This window comes from Oryzias latipes, chromosome 20 (assembly GCF_002234675.1).
Source record: "Oryzias latipes chromosome 20, ASM223467v1".
Classification (NCBI taxonomy): domain Eukaryota; kingdom Metazoa; phylum Chordata; class Actinopteri; order Beloniformes; family Adrianichthyidae; genus Oryzias; species Oryzias latipes.
This window is the reverse complement of record NC_019878.2, coordinates 1,455,767-1,473,730: the sequence shown is the minus strand read 5'-3', so window position 1 is coordinate 1,473,730 and position 17,964 is coordinate 1,455,767. Positions and strand designations below refer to the sequence as shown.

Genomic DNA, 17,964 nt, shown 5'->3' with positions numbered 1-17,964 from the left:
CTTCTGTTTCAAGTCCTGCTGTTCATCCTTTTTAAAGGGTCAAAACTCCAACCACCCTGATCACACACCTGCGGCTCTGTAGCAGATTTGCCATGAGGCATTGAAGGGCACACAACCAGGATCAATATAAAAAAACCTCAACAGTTCAAGTAGGAAAAATCTCCCTGTGACAAATACTGTACACTTCTGTACAACACATTGATGATGCGAACAGCCAATCATCCTTTCTGAACCGGCTGAAGTGAGTTCTTGGGAAAGTTTAGTGACTTGATTGTTCCTGCATCACCATGGATGATCCTGCCACATCATGCAATGTACAGTGTCCAATGACAAGAAAGGTTTTTGTGAACAGCTTTAAAAAAAAAAGACATCTTTAAAAACCCACCGAATCCCGTTCAGATAGTCCAACATCAGTGAGGTCATTTTTCAATAATTGTGAAAGAGAAAATCTTACTTTAACTGTTAGATTAAATACAAATGAACCCCAGACTAAAACTGTTTTCTTTTGTCGTTCTTTTTTCTCTCCAACCACTTTCAGCAATATGTGGAGGGACCTTTATCGGTCAGACAGGCTCAATTCACAGCCCTGGCTTCCCAGGATCAAACTATCCTGACATGTCTAGCTGTGAGTGGTACCTGGAGGGGCCCACCGGACACTATCTGACCCTCCGCTTCAGTAACTTCAGCCTGCAGACCTCTTCCGGCTGTTCCCAAGACTATGTAGAGATCAGAGAGTACAACGCCACTGGTAGGAGCATGAAAAGGCCAGAAGTCTTCTTTTAAGGTTGTAAACTCAATAAGTGAAGGACTAAATGATTCCTTTTGCACTGTTTTGTCAGGACCACTTTTGAACCGACACTGTGGGGATGACCTTCCAGCTCCCATCGACACATCTGACAGCTTTGCCTTTGTGAAGTTTGTGAGTGATGCCAGTACGAGTGCACCAGGCTTCCAGCTTTTTTTCGAAGCCAGCGTTGAAGGTACCAACATTTGAAGAGATTCCTTCTTCTGCCATCATAATATACTGTAGGTTTCTTCTTTGCTTTTTGGCTGCTCCCTTTAGGGGTCTTCACAGCGAATCACCTGCCCTCATATAGTCCTATTCTCCTCTTCCTCCTCTCTCCTAGCCCCGACTCCCATGCCCTCTGTTCTTTGGTCCCCTTAACCCTAACTTTTAGGGATAGATTGAAATTCTGTCCACGTGAATTCTTAAATAACTGCCTGCAGTCCAAGCCTTTAGTAGCAAAACTGAAAGTGTGACTAGTCTTCCTGTCTTTGTGCTTAGCCAAAGGAATCCAACAGTTTTAAAAGATGTTAAGACAGGAAAAGGAAATGAGGAAGCACAAATGATAATATTTAAGCTAATATTTAAGCTAACCCTCTAAACATGTAGTCACAGGGCTCCAATGAAGCCGAATTAACAATCTCTTTACACAACCCAAAATGTGATGTTCATGCTTGTGGACGCCAGGTCTTAAGAAGGAAGGTGTCTCTGCACATCAGCATCCTTTTCACCAACATCATCACTGTCCCTCGTCTCAGTGTGTCCAAACATCTCCATCTGCTTCCCTGCATTGATCTCCAAAACATGATCTGTTCCTCTGACGGATTCATTCCTGATCCATCCTAATCCCAAAGAGAACCTCAACATCTTCATCTCTGCTTCCTCCAGTCACACCAGCACTGAAATGATGCACTGTCCATCCCTGACAGTGTCAGCTTTCTGCGTTAACCACTGAACAGCCTTCTTCTTTTGAAAAAGAAGGCAGCATGTTTCCATGTTGAATGTGTGTTTTTTATATTTCCCTGCAGCGTGTGGAGGCGAGCTGAACGCTCTCTCAGGAACCATCTCTTCTCCCAATTACCCAAACCTATATCCTCATAGTCGAGTGTGTCGCTGGGAGGTGGTGGCACCTCCAGATCGCCGGGTGACCCTCACCATCAATGACCTGCGGCTGGAGGCCTCTGGAACATCATGCATGTTTGACTATGTTGAAGTGAGTTTCTACCAAACGTTGTGTCTTTCAATAACATTTCCTTTACAGTTGGGACATTGAATGAATCTAGACCAGTGGTCTCCACCCTCTTCCAGGCCACGGACTGGTTTAATGTCAGACAACATTTTTGCGGACCGGTCTGAACGGGGCAGAAGTTTACGTTACAAATTTTTAAGCTTCCGGTTTCTGAAAAAAACTATTTTTCACATTTAAGGTGTGACGAATAAATAAAGCTGAATGACATTGTATGCAGAGCAGCTTCTGGTTTGTGGGAACAACTATCTGAATAAATCTGTATTTGGAGGAAGACTCCTGGTTCTGTCTGGAAACAGCAGCTTTATGTCTGTGTGGAGTCCAAAGATCTTCTTCGATTTCGAAAACATGTATGAGTAAATTGTGACTGGTTGGGGAAGGGACTTAATGTTTTCCTACCCACTCCTTTTTTGAGCACTTTATTGTTTGTTTGTTTGTTTTATTTGTGTTTGAAAACAAAATTATATCAGATGGTGCGCTCAGCGCTCTTGCCTCACAGCAAGAAGGCCCCTGGTTCAAGTCCCGGCTGGGGGGACCTGAACCAGAACATCAATGGAGTTTGCATGTTCTCCCAGTGCATGCGTGAGTTCTCTCCGGGGTCTCTGGCTTCCTTCGTCCAAAAACATGCTTCAGAGGTTCATTGGTTACCAGTGTGAATGTGGGTTTTCATGTGATTGTGGCCCCGCAACAGACTGGCGCCCTGTGCATGGTGTCCCCTACCTTCGCCCACAAGTGGCTGGGATAGGCTCCAGCAGCCCAGTGACCCAGAAAGGGATAAAAATGGATTGGATCCGATCAAAAAAAAAAAAAAAAGCAAATAGATAACACTTAAGAGTTCAGGAAATAACAGCTCAGCAGCAACCTTTATCTTTTAAAGTTAAATAAACGGTTCCCTAAATTTCTTTTATAGTACGGTAAATAAAGCAAAACTTTAACATAAATAAAAGATTTATCTTTGTAAAACGTTGAAACAAAAACAAAAAGTGCTTAGAGTTCCTTGGCACTGTAGCGTGTTTTTTAAGGACAATTATTGGTGTTTTTAACATGTTCTTATCATTTTTCTCATGATGGAGGACACATATACTAAGATTAAAACTGCATTTCTGAGTATTTCTTTATTCAAATCGGGATGAATTAGGAGCAGCCAATAAAAATGTGGCTTGAACAGCTTTAGCTTTGACGTAGGTACTACAATGAGCGGGAGCCACAGTCTTCCTGCTCTGCTCCATTCTGATCATCCACTGTCAGACCAACAGATCCATGAACGGCTTTGTTTTCCTGGTCAGAGCTGGAATCTGGATCTTAACTGGACGACTGCGTAGCTACTGTACTGTTGTACTACTGTACCTGTAGCTACAGGCCGCTCAGCTCAACCTGTTGTGTGTTTTTACAGAAAATAAATATATGATTGGAAGGAAAGATGTAGTGTGACGAACCTTTCTTCCTTTAGGTACTGAATGGACTTGGTGCTGATGCCCCTCGTCTACAGCGCTTCTGCGGTACAGTACCAGCAGGTACTCAAGTTCACTCCTCAGGCAACAGCATGGCCATAGTCTTCAGGACGGATGCCTCCATCTCCAATGGTGGCTTTATGGCTTCTTACTCCTCTGATGAACCAGCAGGTAAAATTTTTCAATAAAAAGCAAAGGTTTCATCAAACAGGACATTTTAGTGAGTTATGACAGTCATTAGGTAAAAATCCAGGAGCTAAGTTTAAAAAGTGTATCTAAAGTTGAACAAAAACAACAACACAACTCCACACAGGTGCGGGACAAAATTACTACAAGCTCAAAACAAAACTAGAAGGTAACCAGTGACGACATTAGAGAGGGGGGCCTGCACCGATGACCCAGAGGGAAACTATGTTACCAAATGTATTCACTCACCTGCCGTGACTCACATATGAACTGAAGTGCCGTCACATTCCTAACCCATAGAGTTCAATATGATGTGACTCAACCTTCAGCAGCTGTTACAGGTTCATCTCTTCTGGGGAAAGATGTCTACAAGGTTGAGGAGGGTTTCTAGGAGTTTCTGACCTTTCTTCCAGAAGGTCATTGGAGAGGTCACACACTGATGTTGGTGGAGAAGGCCTGGCTCTCAGTCTCTGCTCTAATTCATCCCAAAGGTGTTCTATGGGGTTCAGGTCATGACTCTGTGCTGTTCATCACACCAGACTCTGTCCTCCATGTCTTTATGGACCTTGCTTTGGTCACTGGTGCACAGTCATGTTGGAAGAGGGAGGGGCCGCTCCAAACTGTTCCCTCAAGGTTGGAAGAATGGAAATGTCCAAATGATTTGGTATCCTGAAGCATTCAAAGTTTCTTTCACTGGAACTAAGGGACCAAGACCAGAAAAACAAGCCCACACCATAATTCCTCCTCAGCCAAATGTCATGCCCAACACAATGGAGTGCCAAATGTACCGTTCTCCTGGCAACATCCAAACCCAGACTCATCCATCAGATTACCAGATGGAAAAGTGTGATCCATCACTCCAGAGAAGGCGTCTCCTCTGCTCTAGAGTACTGTGGCGGCGTGCTTTCCACCGCTGCATCGATGCTTTGGATTCACTCGGTGATGTATGGCTTGGATGCAGCTGCTCGGCCATAGAAACCCATTCCATGAAGCTCTCTGCATGCTGAACTTGGGCTAATCTGAAGGTCACATGACGTTTGGAGCTCTGCAGCCATTGACTGCAGAAAGTCAGTGACCTCTTTGTGCTTCAGCATCCTCTGACCTCTCTCCTTCAGTTCTCTTCCATGTTGTTCTGATGGAGCTGACAGTTGACTGTGGAATATTTAGGAGAGAGGACATTTCACCTCTAGATTTGTTGCACTGGTGGCGTCCAATGACAGTTTCACGCTGGAATTCACTGAGTCCTGAGAGCGGACATTCTTTCACAAATGTTGTCTGAGTGTCTGAGTGATGATTTTCTACACCTGTGGTGTTTAGGACACCTGATTCTGGTCATCTGGATGGGTGAGAGAATACTTTTGGTAATTTAGTGTAGCTTTTTCAATCCAAAACCAATTTCAGAAAGCGCAGGAAGCTGTGAAAGTGAAGAACCCAGGAGAGATTTCATAGGTTTATCTAGGTTGTTCTAGACAGCTCCCGGCTGGACGATGACACTGATGGCTTTTAAAAAGACGATTTCTTGACAGACCTTCCCTGTGGGAAACAACTGCCACATCTTTTCCACATGTAATGCCACGAATCTCCAAAAAGATGGAATTCCATCTTCAGCTTGCAACTGACTGGAAAAAGGAGCATCTCTTAGGGAACGAACTAACGAATATTTAGTTTCCCATACAAAGCAAATATTTGACTGTTTTTCAGTGTGTGGTGGAATCCTGGACAACCCATCAGGAGGAAACTTCACGTCTCCAGGCTACCTGGTGTCCAATTACAGTAACAACCTCAACTGCGAGTGGTTGATCCAGAACCCTCATCACATCAACTCCTCTATTGTAGTTCTCATTGAAGACCTGCACTTGGAGAACCATCAGACTTGTGAGTCAGACTACCTGCAGTTCCGTTTAGGTAAGGCTCAAACAGAAGACACTGTGCTCAGACCACACAAACTGCATTTACATTGTTTCATAAACACAACGGAACATTGCTTGTAGAAAAACAGCAGAACACTATCCCTGCTTCTTCAGTTATGGCGTAAATGGCGTATACTTATATAGCACCTTTCTTCCTACAAGGACAAAGCGCTTTACAGTCACAGCCCCATTCACCCAGTCACACACACATTCACACACTGGTGGCGGCTCCGCTGCCAAACACTGGCGCCCGCCTACCACCAGAGGCAAGGTGGGGTTCAGTGTCTTGCCCAAGGACACTTCGACTCATGGGCGTGCAAGGCGGGAATCGAACCTGCAACCTTACGATCATGGGTCGACCGCCCTACCGCTGCACCACGGCCGCCTCTGAGATTTTCTGGATGGATTTACATTTGGATTTTTGTTTTAGGATGATCAATTGATAAAGAAGTGAAATGATAACTGGAAAGAGAAAATGATATTTGTTCCACTGTTCCCTGTATTTACAATACATTACAGATATTTATTACATTAGGAACTATATTCTACTCTTTTCCCTAAAGCAAAAACAACTAAACAATGAGAAAAAGTCAAATTTTTAATGTTACTGCTTGTAAAAACTTGAATTTGCCCCTCAGGTGACTCAAATGGGGACCTGTTGGCAAAGTTTTGTGGCCAGACCACGCCTTCAGTTCCCATTGTAGTCTCCACTTCTGAACTCTGGGTCCATTTCCAGTCCGACTCCTCCCAGGGAGACTTGGGCTTCAAGGCCAAGTACATGTTCTCTGGTGAGTCTGTGAGACAGGGATGACTTGAACGCTTGCTATGGAATCTAAAAAAAGATGTTCCAGTTTTTGAAGTAGCACTAAAAGTGCTCTGGGACATTGATTCTGTTTGTGCAGAGTGTGGAGGCTGGCAGACAGGTGAAGAAGGGGTATTATCTAGTCCCAATTACCCCGCTATGTATCCCAGCCCAAGCCGCTGTGCCTGGCTGCTAGAGGCTCCGGTGGGCTCCACCATCACAGTGAGTTTAAACACCAACAGCCACAAAATATGTTTTGATATTGCATGCTGCACAATGGTCAGAGTGGTCAGCACTCACACCTCTCAGTGAGAAGACGCTGGTTTAAATCCCAGCTGGGACTTTTGTCTGTGTGGAGTTTGCATGTTCTCCTCATGCATGTGTAGGTTTTCTCCAGGAACTCCGGCTCCCTCCCACAGCTCAAAAACATGCTTCTTAGGTTGATGGGTGATCTCAAATAGTCCCTACTACGTGTAAATGTGTGTGTAGTAGTGGGGTCCGGCAAAGGACTGGTGACCTCTTCAGGGTGAACCTCGTCTTCATCCAACAGCAGCTGGTTTAGAATCCTGCATCCTATCAGCCCGAAAGGGATTCGGCTGGTTCAGAAAAAGGATGGCTGGATGAACCTGTTTCACCTGCTCTCATCTTTTTTGGAGTCGTCACAAAAAAAGAATTTAAAATATTTTAAGATTGTGTTTTATGCCCTTTTCAAAGCCATGTCTTTTTCAAAGAGGGGATTCAAACCCACATTCATGAGGGATCCTGAATCCAAGAAAAAGCTAATGGAAACAACTGTATGAAGAGCATTTAAACCGCATTGTGCAGAAGACAACCTAACTGATGTTAATCTGTAACTACTTCTTTGGCTGAATATATTCAAACTAAACCCAGGTTCAAAGCTTAAAAAAGATTCTTTGTAGTTCATCTGTCAAGTTTTGCTTTTTTCCATCTTATTCTTTGTAGCTGACTTTCACCTACTTTAACCTGGAGCACCACAGCACATGTAGCTGGGACTCTGTCACCATCTTTAATGGAGGCTCCCCTGGTTCACCTATTATTGGCCAGTACTGTGGGACCACCTCTCCAGGAACCATCCAGTCAGGCTCCAACACACTAGCCATCGTTTTCCTTGCTGACCACAGTGTCTCCAAAGGTGGATTCTTAGCCTCCTGGTCAACTGATTCTTCTGGTGAGTTGACATGAGCACATGGTCTATGTCTTTAACAGCCTTGGTTTGTTTATTATCCGACAAATCCATTTAAGAACAACCATATCCTCGCGATCTTGTCCATTAGTCCAAAGTTTTGTTTGCACACTGTTGCCATGAAATAAAATATGCCTGGTTTGGACTTCCAGGGAAAGTCTGTGTAATTTTCTGTTCTATTTATTTTTTGTATTAGAATCTTGTCCCTGCAGATAAATAAAACATAAAATTGTTTTCACATATAAACAAACAGTTGAAATGGGAGATTTATTGGTCCAAGAAGACTTAATGCCCTGTCTGTACTCTAATTACTGGTTAATCCTAACTTTGTACTGAGAAGAGTCTCACTGACATTAAGAACAGTGTAGTTAACACTAGCTTTTCTTTATTTTCACCCTTGTACATCCTAGGTTGTGGAGGGATCATTCATGGTGATACTGGAACAATCAAGTCACCAAACTTTCCCCAGAACTTCCCAGCCCATGTGGAGTGCTCCTGGCAGATCATCGCCCATGAGGGAAACCATCTGGAGATGACGTTTAGCCCTGATTTCCAGATCCCAGACAGTAGTGGAACATGCCAAGAAAGCTACATCAAGGTACCACTTCTAATCTACAGAAGGAACTTTGGGAAATTTGATGTCAAATTTTTATCTTATGTCAATTTTAAACTCTATGTTTGGTTGAAATAATCCCGACAACTTTTTCTGTTGCTGTTGTAAACTGAATCACACTAACCCAACCCTTTACTGATGATGATCATCAGTAAAGATCATCTGAGTAACCGGTCTTCAACAAAGACACATTCAGTTATTTTTCTGTTTCAGAATTTATGCAGCTTTTTTTAGTTCCATTTCAGGAATGGTAGAAGTAAAGTTTGTGTTCCTAATACAAATGGGACAACCGTTCCAGCATCTGCACACAGATAAGGGATAAAAGTACCGTATTTTCCGGACTATAAGTCGCCCTTTTTTTTCATGGTTTGGCAAGGGGTGCGACTTATAGTCCGGAAAATACGGTACTTTTTTTTTTTTAAACGAAGGTCTGGCCGTGTGATACAGCAAATGAGAGGGGCAGCAGCTCAGAGAAAATGTGCTCTGGTTATATTTTGGCTGCGGATTTTGGGGACAGTAGCCGATCTAAACATAAAGGTGAGCGTTTTAGCACCATTTTATGAACAAGTGTGAACCAAAGAGTATGGTTCCATGCATGTTTAAAAAGATGACAGACCTCTGTGTCAGGAAAAGTTTTAGAATCCGGTCCTTTGAATTAGACATGAAGCCTCCTTAGTACTCGGCATCTCTCATATTCCCACAGTTAGGTACTTCATTTGTACACTGAGATTTTGAGTGACAGCCGCCTCTCCAACTGTGCACCTCTGCAGGTGTGGTCAGGCCGCACCCAAACTCCCGAGGCTCTGTTGGCATCTCACTGTGGTTCTGTGGCCCCAGGGCCCATTGTGGCTCCATACAACATGATCACAACTCGATTCCAGTCATCTGGAGACACCGCCAAAGGTTTTTCCTACTCCTTCAGTACCAGTGAGTACAGCACTGATCACAACCTGAAGTTTTTATTTCAAAACACAAAAATGGGGCACTTAGCATAGCTAGGAATTTACTTCAGTTTTTAGTGCAGAAGACGGGTAAGAATAACAGATTAGCTAGGCCTAAGGGGGGGGGCATAAGTCCAGTGCAGACTGACTGAATATAATGGAGCATCTACATGGGTTTGGGGACTCTTGATAGCCCCCCCCCCCCCCCCCCCCCTCACCCACACACGCACACACACACACACACTCACCCAAACACCCTTTGGTTTGAAAAATTTGCTAAAAAAATTAACTTAAAGAAACCACTTTTCACCATAAACACTAATCACAGAGATATGACCCACATAGAAAAATTCATTATTTGATGTTTTTAACAATGTTAAAGGTCAGATAATCCTTTTTTGTTATCTCTGACGTCTGAATGATTTGGACTAATCACAGCTTACTGATGTCCTCTGGCACAATCACAATGACCACATTTCTTTCTGCAATCTAAGTATTTTCAATACAAATTAATCTGTAGAAACGGTCTAGAAATACCCAAAGTTAAACAAAAATTACTGTCCAACGCAACAGAATGTAATGAAAGACTTCTTCAAAAACCTTTTTATGGAATCATCTCCCTACAGTTTTCAGTTGGGAATGTTTTGTGTTCATGCAGGGTGTGGTGCAAACTTCTCAGCTCCCAGTGGACGTGTGGTCTCTCCAAATTATCCAGCTGACTACCCTGACAACTCCAACTGTAACTACACAATAGATGCAGGAGAACAAACTGTGATCATCCTCACCTTTCAGGTCTTCCAGTTGGAAGGTAAATGTCAACGTGGGCAAACAGAAATTTGGCACGTTTTCCACTTCCAGCTCTTGGATCTTCAGATGAATGCTTTCTAAACGTTGTCTTTCAGCACACTCCACCTGTTTCTATGATGGATTGAAGATCTACAATCTGCCTGTGAGCAGTACGGCCGTTGCTACTTTATGTGGCTCTAGCGTACCAGGTCCCATCTCCACCTTTGGACCCATGCTTGTCCATTTCTACTCCGACTCTATTTCCACTGACACTGGCTTCATGGCAGAATATACAGCCATCCGTAAGTCTGATAATGAACAGTTGATATCCAGCACAGAGAAGCAAGCGTCTGAAACAGGAACCTTTCTCCAGTAGTGGCTTTAATTCAGTTCTATTAAATGTTTTTCCATTCTCTTCTAGTCTAGTCTAATCAAGTCTTGTCTAGTTTAGTCAAGTCGGGTCGGGTCTAGTCTGGTCGATTCTGGTCGAGTCATAAAACTTTATTTGTCCTTGAAGAAAAATTTCAAGGAAAAGAGAGCAACACATTTGTACCTTGTAAAAATGCGACAAAGAGCTGTTGCAACACGTGATGTCATAAACACAAAAGCAAACATGGAAGGTGGACACTGTCAGTGGTTTTCTGAGAACACTGGTAAAATTCACAACATTGTGTAAACTAGAGTGTGTGTGTTGTGTATCAGCAGTTTGAACAGGTTTAGAGTGATGCCACAGAGATTAAGTGAAAACTGGAAATAAATGAACGACTTTAATCATCCCTCTAGGGGAAGCTGGTGGGTGGTAGGGCAACACATACAAAGAGAGACAGGTGGGCAGCAACACAATTCTGGCAGCGCTAAACGCCAAGAACGACACATGGGGAGGGCAGAGTACAATGTCAAGCATCTTCGATCTGTGTCACAGTAGAACGGCACAGGTTGAAGTACTAGCAAAAATACATCAACATTGATTCACAACAAAAAAACAACCTCCCACACGTCCGGCCTTGTAGCAGCCATGCGTTATTGCACAGGGGAGCAAGAAAAGAGAGAGTCCGCAAGGTGTTGAAGGGGTCATGGAGAGGGGAGGAATGCAGATATTAGTGAGAAACCAAAGCTACGTTTAAAAATGATTCCCAAAGCAAAGCTTCATGTACAACAGGAACAAAAAATGTAAATCTCTTGAAATTTGATGTTTGAAAGATAAAAACTGTGAAGCAACTTTGATGCGGGAGCCTGAAGGGAGCATGGCTTGTTTTGTCACAGATTATTGTTATTCATTCGTCCATGTTTCTATATTTAAAATGTAAAGTGTGTGTGTATGTGTGTGTCCAGCCTGTGGAGGTTTTTTTAACAGCACGACAGGTACAGTGAGCAGCCCAGCCCTCTCCATAATCAACTATCACCACAACACCAACTGTACCTTCCACATCAGGGTCCGAGCAGACAGAGTGGTGAATCTAAGGTAACATTTCCCAGCTCACTTTTTTACATTATCCTAAAAAGAACTCAACTGAAAATAATTGAAAAAGGAAAGACCAGATAATAAGATTTCCCTCTTTGATTCTCATTTGATAAATTCATTTCAAAGGAGCTCTTTTAATCCCAATAGTAAGAATGTTTCAGTTATTTGCCAGCTTCACTTTTGTATATCTGTAGGTTCAACACCTTCCATCTGGAGGCCTCGTCTTCATGCCGGTATGACTCTGTGTCCGTTCACGATGGGCAGGACTCCCTGGCCCCCTTGCTGGGAAGGTTTTGTGGAACAGCGCTCCCACCTGATCTGCGCTCTTCTAGCAACGAGCTGTTCATTGTCTTCATCACAGACAGTTCAGTGAATGGGATTGGCTGGAGAGCTACTTACGCAGAAACTCTCGGTATGTCTGATTGTGGGTTAAAACTGGATAAAATGCAAAAGGAACTTTCTGAATGAGAAATGAATCAGAGAATATTGGCTCCTCTTGAGGCTTATCCGCATAATTTTTTGAAGATGAATGAATGGCCTCTTGCTTTTTCTGTAGGTCCTGAACAAGGATGTGGTGGCTATCTGTCAATGCCAATGGGCATGCTTGGGTCACCAGACCCAAACCTGGATGGACGCTATGAGCCCAGCATGAACTGTGTATGGACCATCGAGATGCCGGTAAACCGGGCCATCAATCTGACCTTCTCCTCATTTGAGCTGGAGAGTTCCGCTACGTGCCGCTACGACTACGTCAAAGTAAACTACCTTTCACCAACAATGCACTTTACATCTGCCAGCGCAATGTGTTGAAAAAAATGGATTTAAGTCCTGTGTGTGCATCTGTGACAGGTATATGATGGTCACAACATGGACTTCCCTTTGGTTGGGACATTTTGTGGAACTTCCATCCCTGCTTTCTTCATGTCTACTGGAAACTTCTTGACAATTCAGTTTGTCACTGACAGCTCCGTACAGAGGCAGGGCTTCAACGCCACCTACAGAGCGGTGCCACGTAAGACGCCTTTCACAAGAATCAGTGCTTTTGGCAAAAGTGTGTCCTAATCAATGATGAAATGAATCAGAAAGGGTTCTATAGGAAGGTCGGAGAGAACGCCTGGTATGCAGACAGACAAACATCCATAAATTTAAAGGAAACAGTGTCAAGGTTATGGCTGGGCAGTTTAGCTGTTGGTTCAGTATGAAAGTGTTATGAGTGACGTGTAGAGTGAAGTAACAACAACCCAAATTTCCTGGAAGTGAGGTAAATGTTTCTTATTGAAATGTTGACAAGGTATCACTTCCTGAAGAGAAACAGCTGCTTCCTATGTTTCTGCCTAACAGCTAAGGAGCAGACAGCGGCCACTTCTACACTTCATTATTAGTCTCTAAAAATGCTTTTTTTAAATTTCAAATATGATTAATTACTATCAAACTGAACACAGTTATCATTATGATATTAACAAAAACAGCACAGGTGAAACACACACAGAGCAGAGGCAAGCAGGAAAGGTTCAAAGGCTCCAGGTAAACGATGCTCAAAATGCTCTGCAGGACCTCTCAATGCATCTCTACATTGACCTAAAAATAAAATTAGATGCTGTGCAAATCGCATTAGGTGTGAGATAATTCCCAGCTTCCAAGTGTATGTGGGATGATGCCATCAAAATGGGCCAAATGTTATCCAAGGTCAATGAAGAGTAACCGATTTGGTTGTCAATGCATCCCAGGTGTTCTTCAGGAGAGCATCTGCCTAAGGCAATGAACAAGTTCAGAAACTATCTCTATAGACTCGTTTATCATTCATTTGTAACAATCCATTTGCCGTCCTTCAGTGTTTTGTGGCGGAACCCTGAATGCCACCACCACCATCCAGACCCTGACTTCCCCCTCCTTCCCAAATACATATCCTCCACATACCTCCTGCCGCTGGACTCTGGATGCTCCAGGCCAAGAAACCATCAAAGTATCAGTCCAGACCTTTGTCCTCCAGCCAGACCAGAGCTGCTCCACAAACTACCTACAGATTCACGACTGGCCTTTGGTGAGTTTTAAAGCAAAACCATGAAACTTACTTTGCAAGAAGTGAAAGTAGGCTTAAAAGTGTGACTGACATCACATGTATCTTTAATTAATTCTACAAGAGCGGTCAACAAAGAAACAATAAATCTGTCTTTATTGTTTCTCTTTAATGCACATGACTAGAAATGCACGCAGGACTGTACACATGACATTCAGTCATATTCAGTCTGAATGTGGCCTATGACTTTTCTTATTTGGTGTTGACACAAAGCGTGAAACAAGTACTATAATGTAATCCTGCAACCTAAAAAATGTAACTGTAACCTTAAACATCTTTTGAAGCTGTAACAGAAGACAGTCTCATCATTTATGTCGTATTTTTGGATTTCACATTTCATTGGACTAAAGGTAAAGTGTGTGTTTGGAATAAACCTGTGTGCTCGATGATCAACTTTCAGGGAGACTTTGGGCAGTCACACACCTTCTGTGCATCGGACATGCATCCACCAGACTTTTACAGCTATGGCAGAACAGTCCTGGTTGACTTCAAATCTGACCACTTCATGACAGGAAATGGCCTCAGCTTTACCTTCCAAATCGCCAGTAAGTCATTTGAATAAAAATATAAAAGGATAAGATCAATCCAAATCACGTCTACTCTACATGCTCTGCTCACTTTGGAGATCAATGCGACTGACAGCTGCTGAGTGTCCAATAACAACTTCTGATGAGGGATGTTATTGACTTCCAGACTGCAGTCGTACCTATGAACAGGAGTTTGGTTACCTGAAGAGTCCCGGCTGGCCTGACACCTACCCCCATGATGTGGACTGCACCATCATCCTAAAAGCACCTACCAACAACTCCATCTCTTTCTTTTTTAATGCGTTTGATGTGGAGAGCCACGACAGCTGTAACTTCGACTACCTGGAGGTAAAGCAGGGAACACAAAGGTTGTTTAAGACTGCATTTATCAGTCTACTGTTCTCTTTGTAATGCAGAGTTTATTTCAAATGAAGTGTTGCAGGGGTTGAGACCACTGGCCTGGCCTTTGAATGGCCGCTTTTTAAGCAAGAACTTTACCCAGTTGGATAGTTGGACTCATGGTGTCGACATTAGAGAACGACTCTGGTCTGGTGCAAGGTGGTTGAGATACTTCTCACTCAGAGAAGAGCTATAGCTCCAGCACCACTGACCTACACAAACAGAAGTTGATGACCAGACTATTTCTGTTACCAGTATGACATTCCAACTGTGTGCAGTGCAGCAGAGAGACTGTGGGCTCTGATCTGTCATGTTTTTGGGAAGAACAATATTCTGCTTGCATTGTCCCTCAGATCCGCAACGGAAGCACAGCCAGCTCACCACTTATTGGTCGGTTCTGTGGAAGCACCCTGCCTAGCCCCATCTTCCCACAATCCAACACACTTTACCTCCACTGTAAGAGTGACTTCTCCAGTACTCGGGATGGCTTTGATGTCACATGGACGTCTTCTCCTAACGGTCAGTTTTGTAATCTGGAGATTACGATTAGAAGTAAAAATCTCATTTTACCAGTAATGGAAGAATGAATATTACCTTATTTGTCAACCAAAGGCCTCTTCAATATACACTCACCGACCACTTTATCAGGTACACCTTGATAGTACTGGGTTGGACCCCCTTTTGTCTTCAGAACTCCCTAAATCCTTGGTTGCATTGCTTCAATATGGTTCTGGAAACATTCCTCAGAGACTTTGGTCCATGTTGACATGACATCATCAGTTGCTGCAGGTTTGTCGGCTGAACATCCATGATGCTGGTCTCCCGTTCCACCACATCCCAAAGGTTCTCTATTGGGTTCTGGTGACTGTGGAGGCCGTTTGAGTCCAGAAAACTCATTGTCATGTTCTAGAAACCAGTCTGAGATGATTCCAGCTTGATGACATGGAGCCTTATCCTGCTGGAAGTAGCCTCAGAAGATGGTCCACTGTGGTCATGAAGGGATGGACACGGTCAGCAACAATACTCAGGTAGACTGTGGGGTTGGAAACATGCTTAATTGGAACTAAGGGGGCCAAAGTGTGCCAAGAAAATATACACACATCATTATGCCACCACCAGCATGAACTGTTAATACAAGGCCCGATGGATCCAGCGGAAGCAGAATGTGGGTTCAGAGATGCTCTTCTGCAGACCTCAGTAGGAACCAGTGGTTCTTTGAGTTCCTGTTGTCTTTCTGTCAGCTGGAACCAGTCTGACCGTTCTATTCTGACCTCTGGCATCAACAAGGCATTTCTGTCCACCAACCTGCCGCTCCCTGGATATTTTGTCTTTTCCTGACCATTCTCTGTAAACCCTAGAGATGGTTGTGGGTGAAAATCTCAGTAGATCAGCAGTTTCTGAAGTCCTCAGACCAGCCCGTCTGGCACCAACAACCATGTAACTTCAAACACCTTTCTTCTCCATTTTGATGCTCATTTTGAACTGCAGCTGATCCTCTTGACCATGGCTCCATGCGTAAAGGCATTGAGTGGCTGTCATGTGATTGGCTGATTCGAAATTTGCGTTAAAGAGCAGTTGGACAAGTGTGGCTAATAAAATGGCCGGTGAGTGCAGAGTTCTGTGATCCAGTTAATCAGTTTTTGTGTCTCCACAACTATGAATCTTTTCTCTCCCACTTTACTTTGACACCATTTAAATCAACGTCTTCAAATACTACAGCTGGAAAATACAAAGTGATCATGTTGCATCTGACTTCATGCTTTTCTAGGCTGCGGGGGAATCCTGTATGGAGATCATGGCTCTCTCTCAAGTCCTAATTACCCAGGAACATACCCCAATCAGAGTCACTGTGAGTGGAACATCGTGGCACCTCGGGGGCGAGTGGTGACTGTCACCTTTGGCCAGATCAGTATTGACGACCCTGGAGACTGTCAGAACAACTTTTTGAAGCTGTACGATGGCCCAGACTCTTCCTCACTTCCTGTTGGGCCTTATTGTGGAGTGGTATGTAACTTTAAGGTTTACGTTTGATATTATTCTTTTAGTTTGCCATTTGTTTTGTTTACGTAATATGAAGTATAAACAAACAAACAATCAAAAACGAGAAGAGGCAGAAACATATGAAGCGTATTAGAAGCCAATCCTTCAATATCCTCAATGTCCAAGCTGATCAGTATAATACTTTAAATAGATAAAATAAAAACAAACAATCCTTTTCAAATGGATACTACTAAATCAAATCCTTTTACATCTGTGTTTTGTAATTATTTATACATTTATGTTTTAACTGCAAAAAAGAAGTACTTAGTTTGAATTCATCTGCTTTAACCTGTTCAAAATGATACAGACCTCTTAAATTTGACTAACTCTTGTCCGTCCTCGGGGAGGATCCCTTATTCTCCTTTAATTTTATGTTTATGGTTAAGTTAAATAAGGAATTTAATGGTTAACAAAACCAAGGACTGTCTTGTGGGGGTGCATGTAAAATTTTCTCTAATTGGAATCTACAGTATTAATAGTTACAGATTGAACCTGACAATCCAAATAACTTCTCAACCATTGATTTGTTTTACCTTGAAGACTGTAATATTCATATTTTTGTAACAAAAGACAAGGTTCAATAGTATCAAACACATTGCCTAAATCAACAAAAAGAGCAATTGAATTAAATTTTTGATCAATGACAGTTGTAACATTTTCCACAAACTCCATAACAGTTACTCCTGATCCATATTGACCCTCGTTTAATACATTTACTTAAAAAGGCATCACATCTAATTGCAAACAGTTTTTTCAAGATTTAAAAAAACTGATAGTAGTGAAATTAGTCTATAATTTGACTCAGTTTCCTCATTTTTATTCATCGGAATCACCTAAGCTACTGGAACAACACCTTTAGAGAGTCATCTGCAATGCATGTAAGCCTGACCTGACAGTGGGGATGGAGTCCAAGCATCCTAACTCTCTAGAGCTGCAGCAGGCGGGACCGTTCCAGTTTAAACTGGGCTGACTTGGACACTTAAAAACATTCCATCATTTACTGCATGATGGAACCCATTTTTGGAAGTCAGATGTGGTCTGCATGTCTTTATTGTTTCTTTTTTCTGTTTTTTTTCTTCCAGGAAACCAACATTGCTCCATTCAGAGCATCTTCCCACCAAGTCTTCATTGTCTTCCAGTCCCAGTTCTCCATCCTTCCGTCAGGATTCAGACTCACTTGGAGCAGCTGAATGAACGCTGCTCTTTTCACGCTGCTGTCCAACAAATGAGAACAAAGGCTTTAATTACTTAAAAGCATTGAATGTGAATGTATATTTTATTAGCCATAAAATAAATTAATACAATTGTGTCAAATTAAAACATTTTTTAATCAGGTGTAACAAGGTGTTCACTTTCTCTCAACTTTTTACAAAATGCTCTTTTAGAGGTTAGAACAAAAGCTTGAGTCTCTAAAAAGAAGAAATTGATTTCAATCAGTGATTGTATTCCTGACCAGCTGTCAACATGCACAGAGCGCAACAAAATGAACAGGAAAAACACTAAACATTCAACAATCACCACATGTATGATATATAA

The 17,964-nt window shown here is 42.7% G+C and overlaps 1 protein-coding gene across 1 annotated transcript in view; it reads left to right on the top strand.

Moving 5' to 3' along the window:
• The window catches only part of cubn (cubilin), an 80,760-nt gene extending 62,997 nt beyond the window's left edge, over positions 1 to 17,763 (top strand). The window contains exons 47-68 of the mRNA XM_023950080.1: positions 539 to 748; positions 840 to 980; positions 1,813 to 1,997; positions 3,481 to 3,652; positions 5,369 to 5,572; positions 6,216 to 6,365; positions 6,480 to 6,601; positions 7,343 to 7,568; positions 7,994 to 8,181; positions 8,967 to 9,123; positions 9,796 to 9,945; positions 10,040 to 10,225; positions 11,256 to 11,385; positions 11,580 to 11,797; positions 11,942 to 12,141; positions 12,235 to 12,397; positions 13,218 to 13,426; positions 13,863 to 14,007; positions 14,156 to 14,337; positions 14,742 to 14,907; positions 16,157 to 16,392; positions 17,511 to 17,763. Coding sequence (XP_023805848.1) covers positions 539 to 748; positions 840 to 980; positions 1,813 to 1,997; positions 3,481 to 3,652; positions 5,369 to 5,572; positions 6,216 to 6,365; positions 6,480 to 6,601; positions 7,343 to 7,568; positions 7,994 to 8,181; positions 8,967 to 9,123; positions 9,796 to 9,945; positions 10,040 to 10,225; positions 11,256 to 11,385; positions 11,580 to 11,797; positions 11,942 to 12,141; positions 12,235 to 12,397; positions 13,218 to 13,426; positions 13,863 to 14,007; positions 14,156 to 14,337; positions 14,742 to 14,907; positions 16,157 to 16,392; positions 17,511 to 17,618 — 3,848 coding nt within the window. The 3' untranslated portion in view covers positions 17,619 to 17,763. The remainder of the gene's footprint in view (positions 1 to 538; positions 749 to 839; positions 981 to 1,812; positions 1,998 to 3,480; positions 3,653 to 5,368; positions 5,573 to 6,215; positions 6,366 to 6,479; positions 6,602 to 7,342; positions 7,569 to 7,993; positions 8,182 to 8,966; positions 9,124 to 9,795; positions 9,946 to 10,039; positions 10,226 to 11,255; positions 11,386 to 11,579; positions 11,798 to 11,941; positions 12,142 to 12,234; positions 12,398 to 13,217; positions 13,427 to 13,862; positions 14,008 to 14,155; positions 14,338 to 14,741; positions 14,908 to 16,156; positions 16,393 to 17,510) is intronic.
• Positions 17,764 to 17,964: the final 201 nt, after the last annotated feature.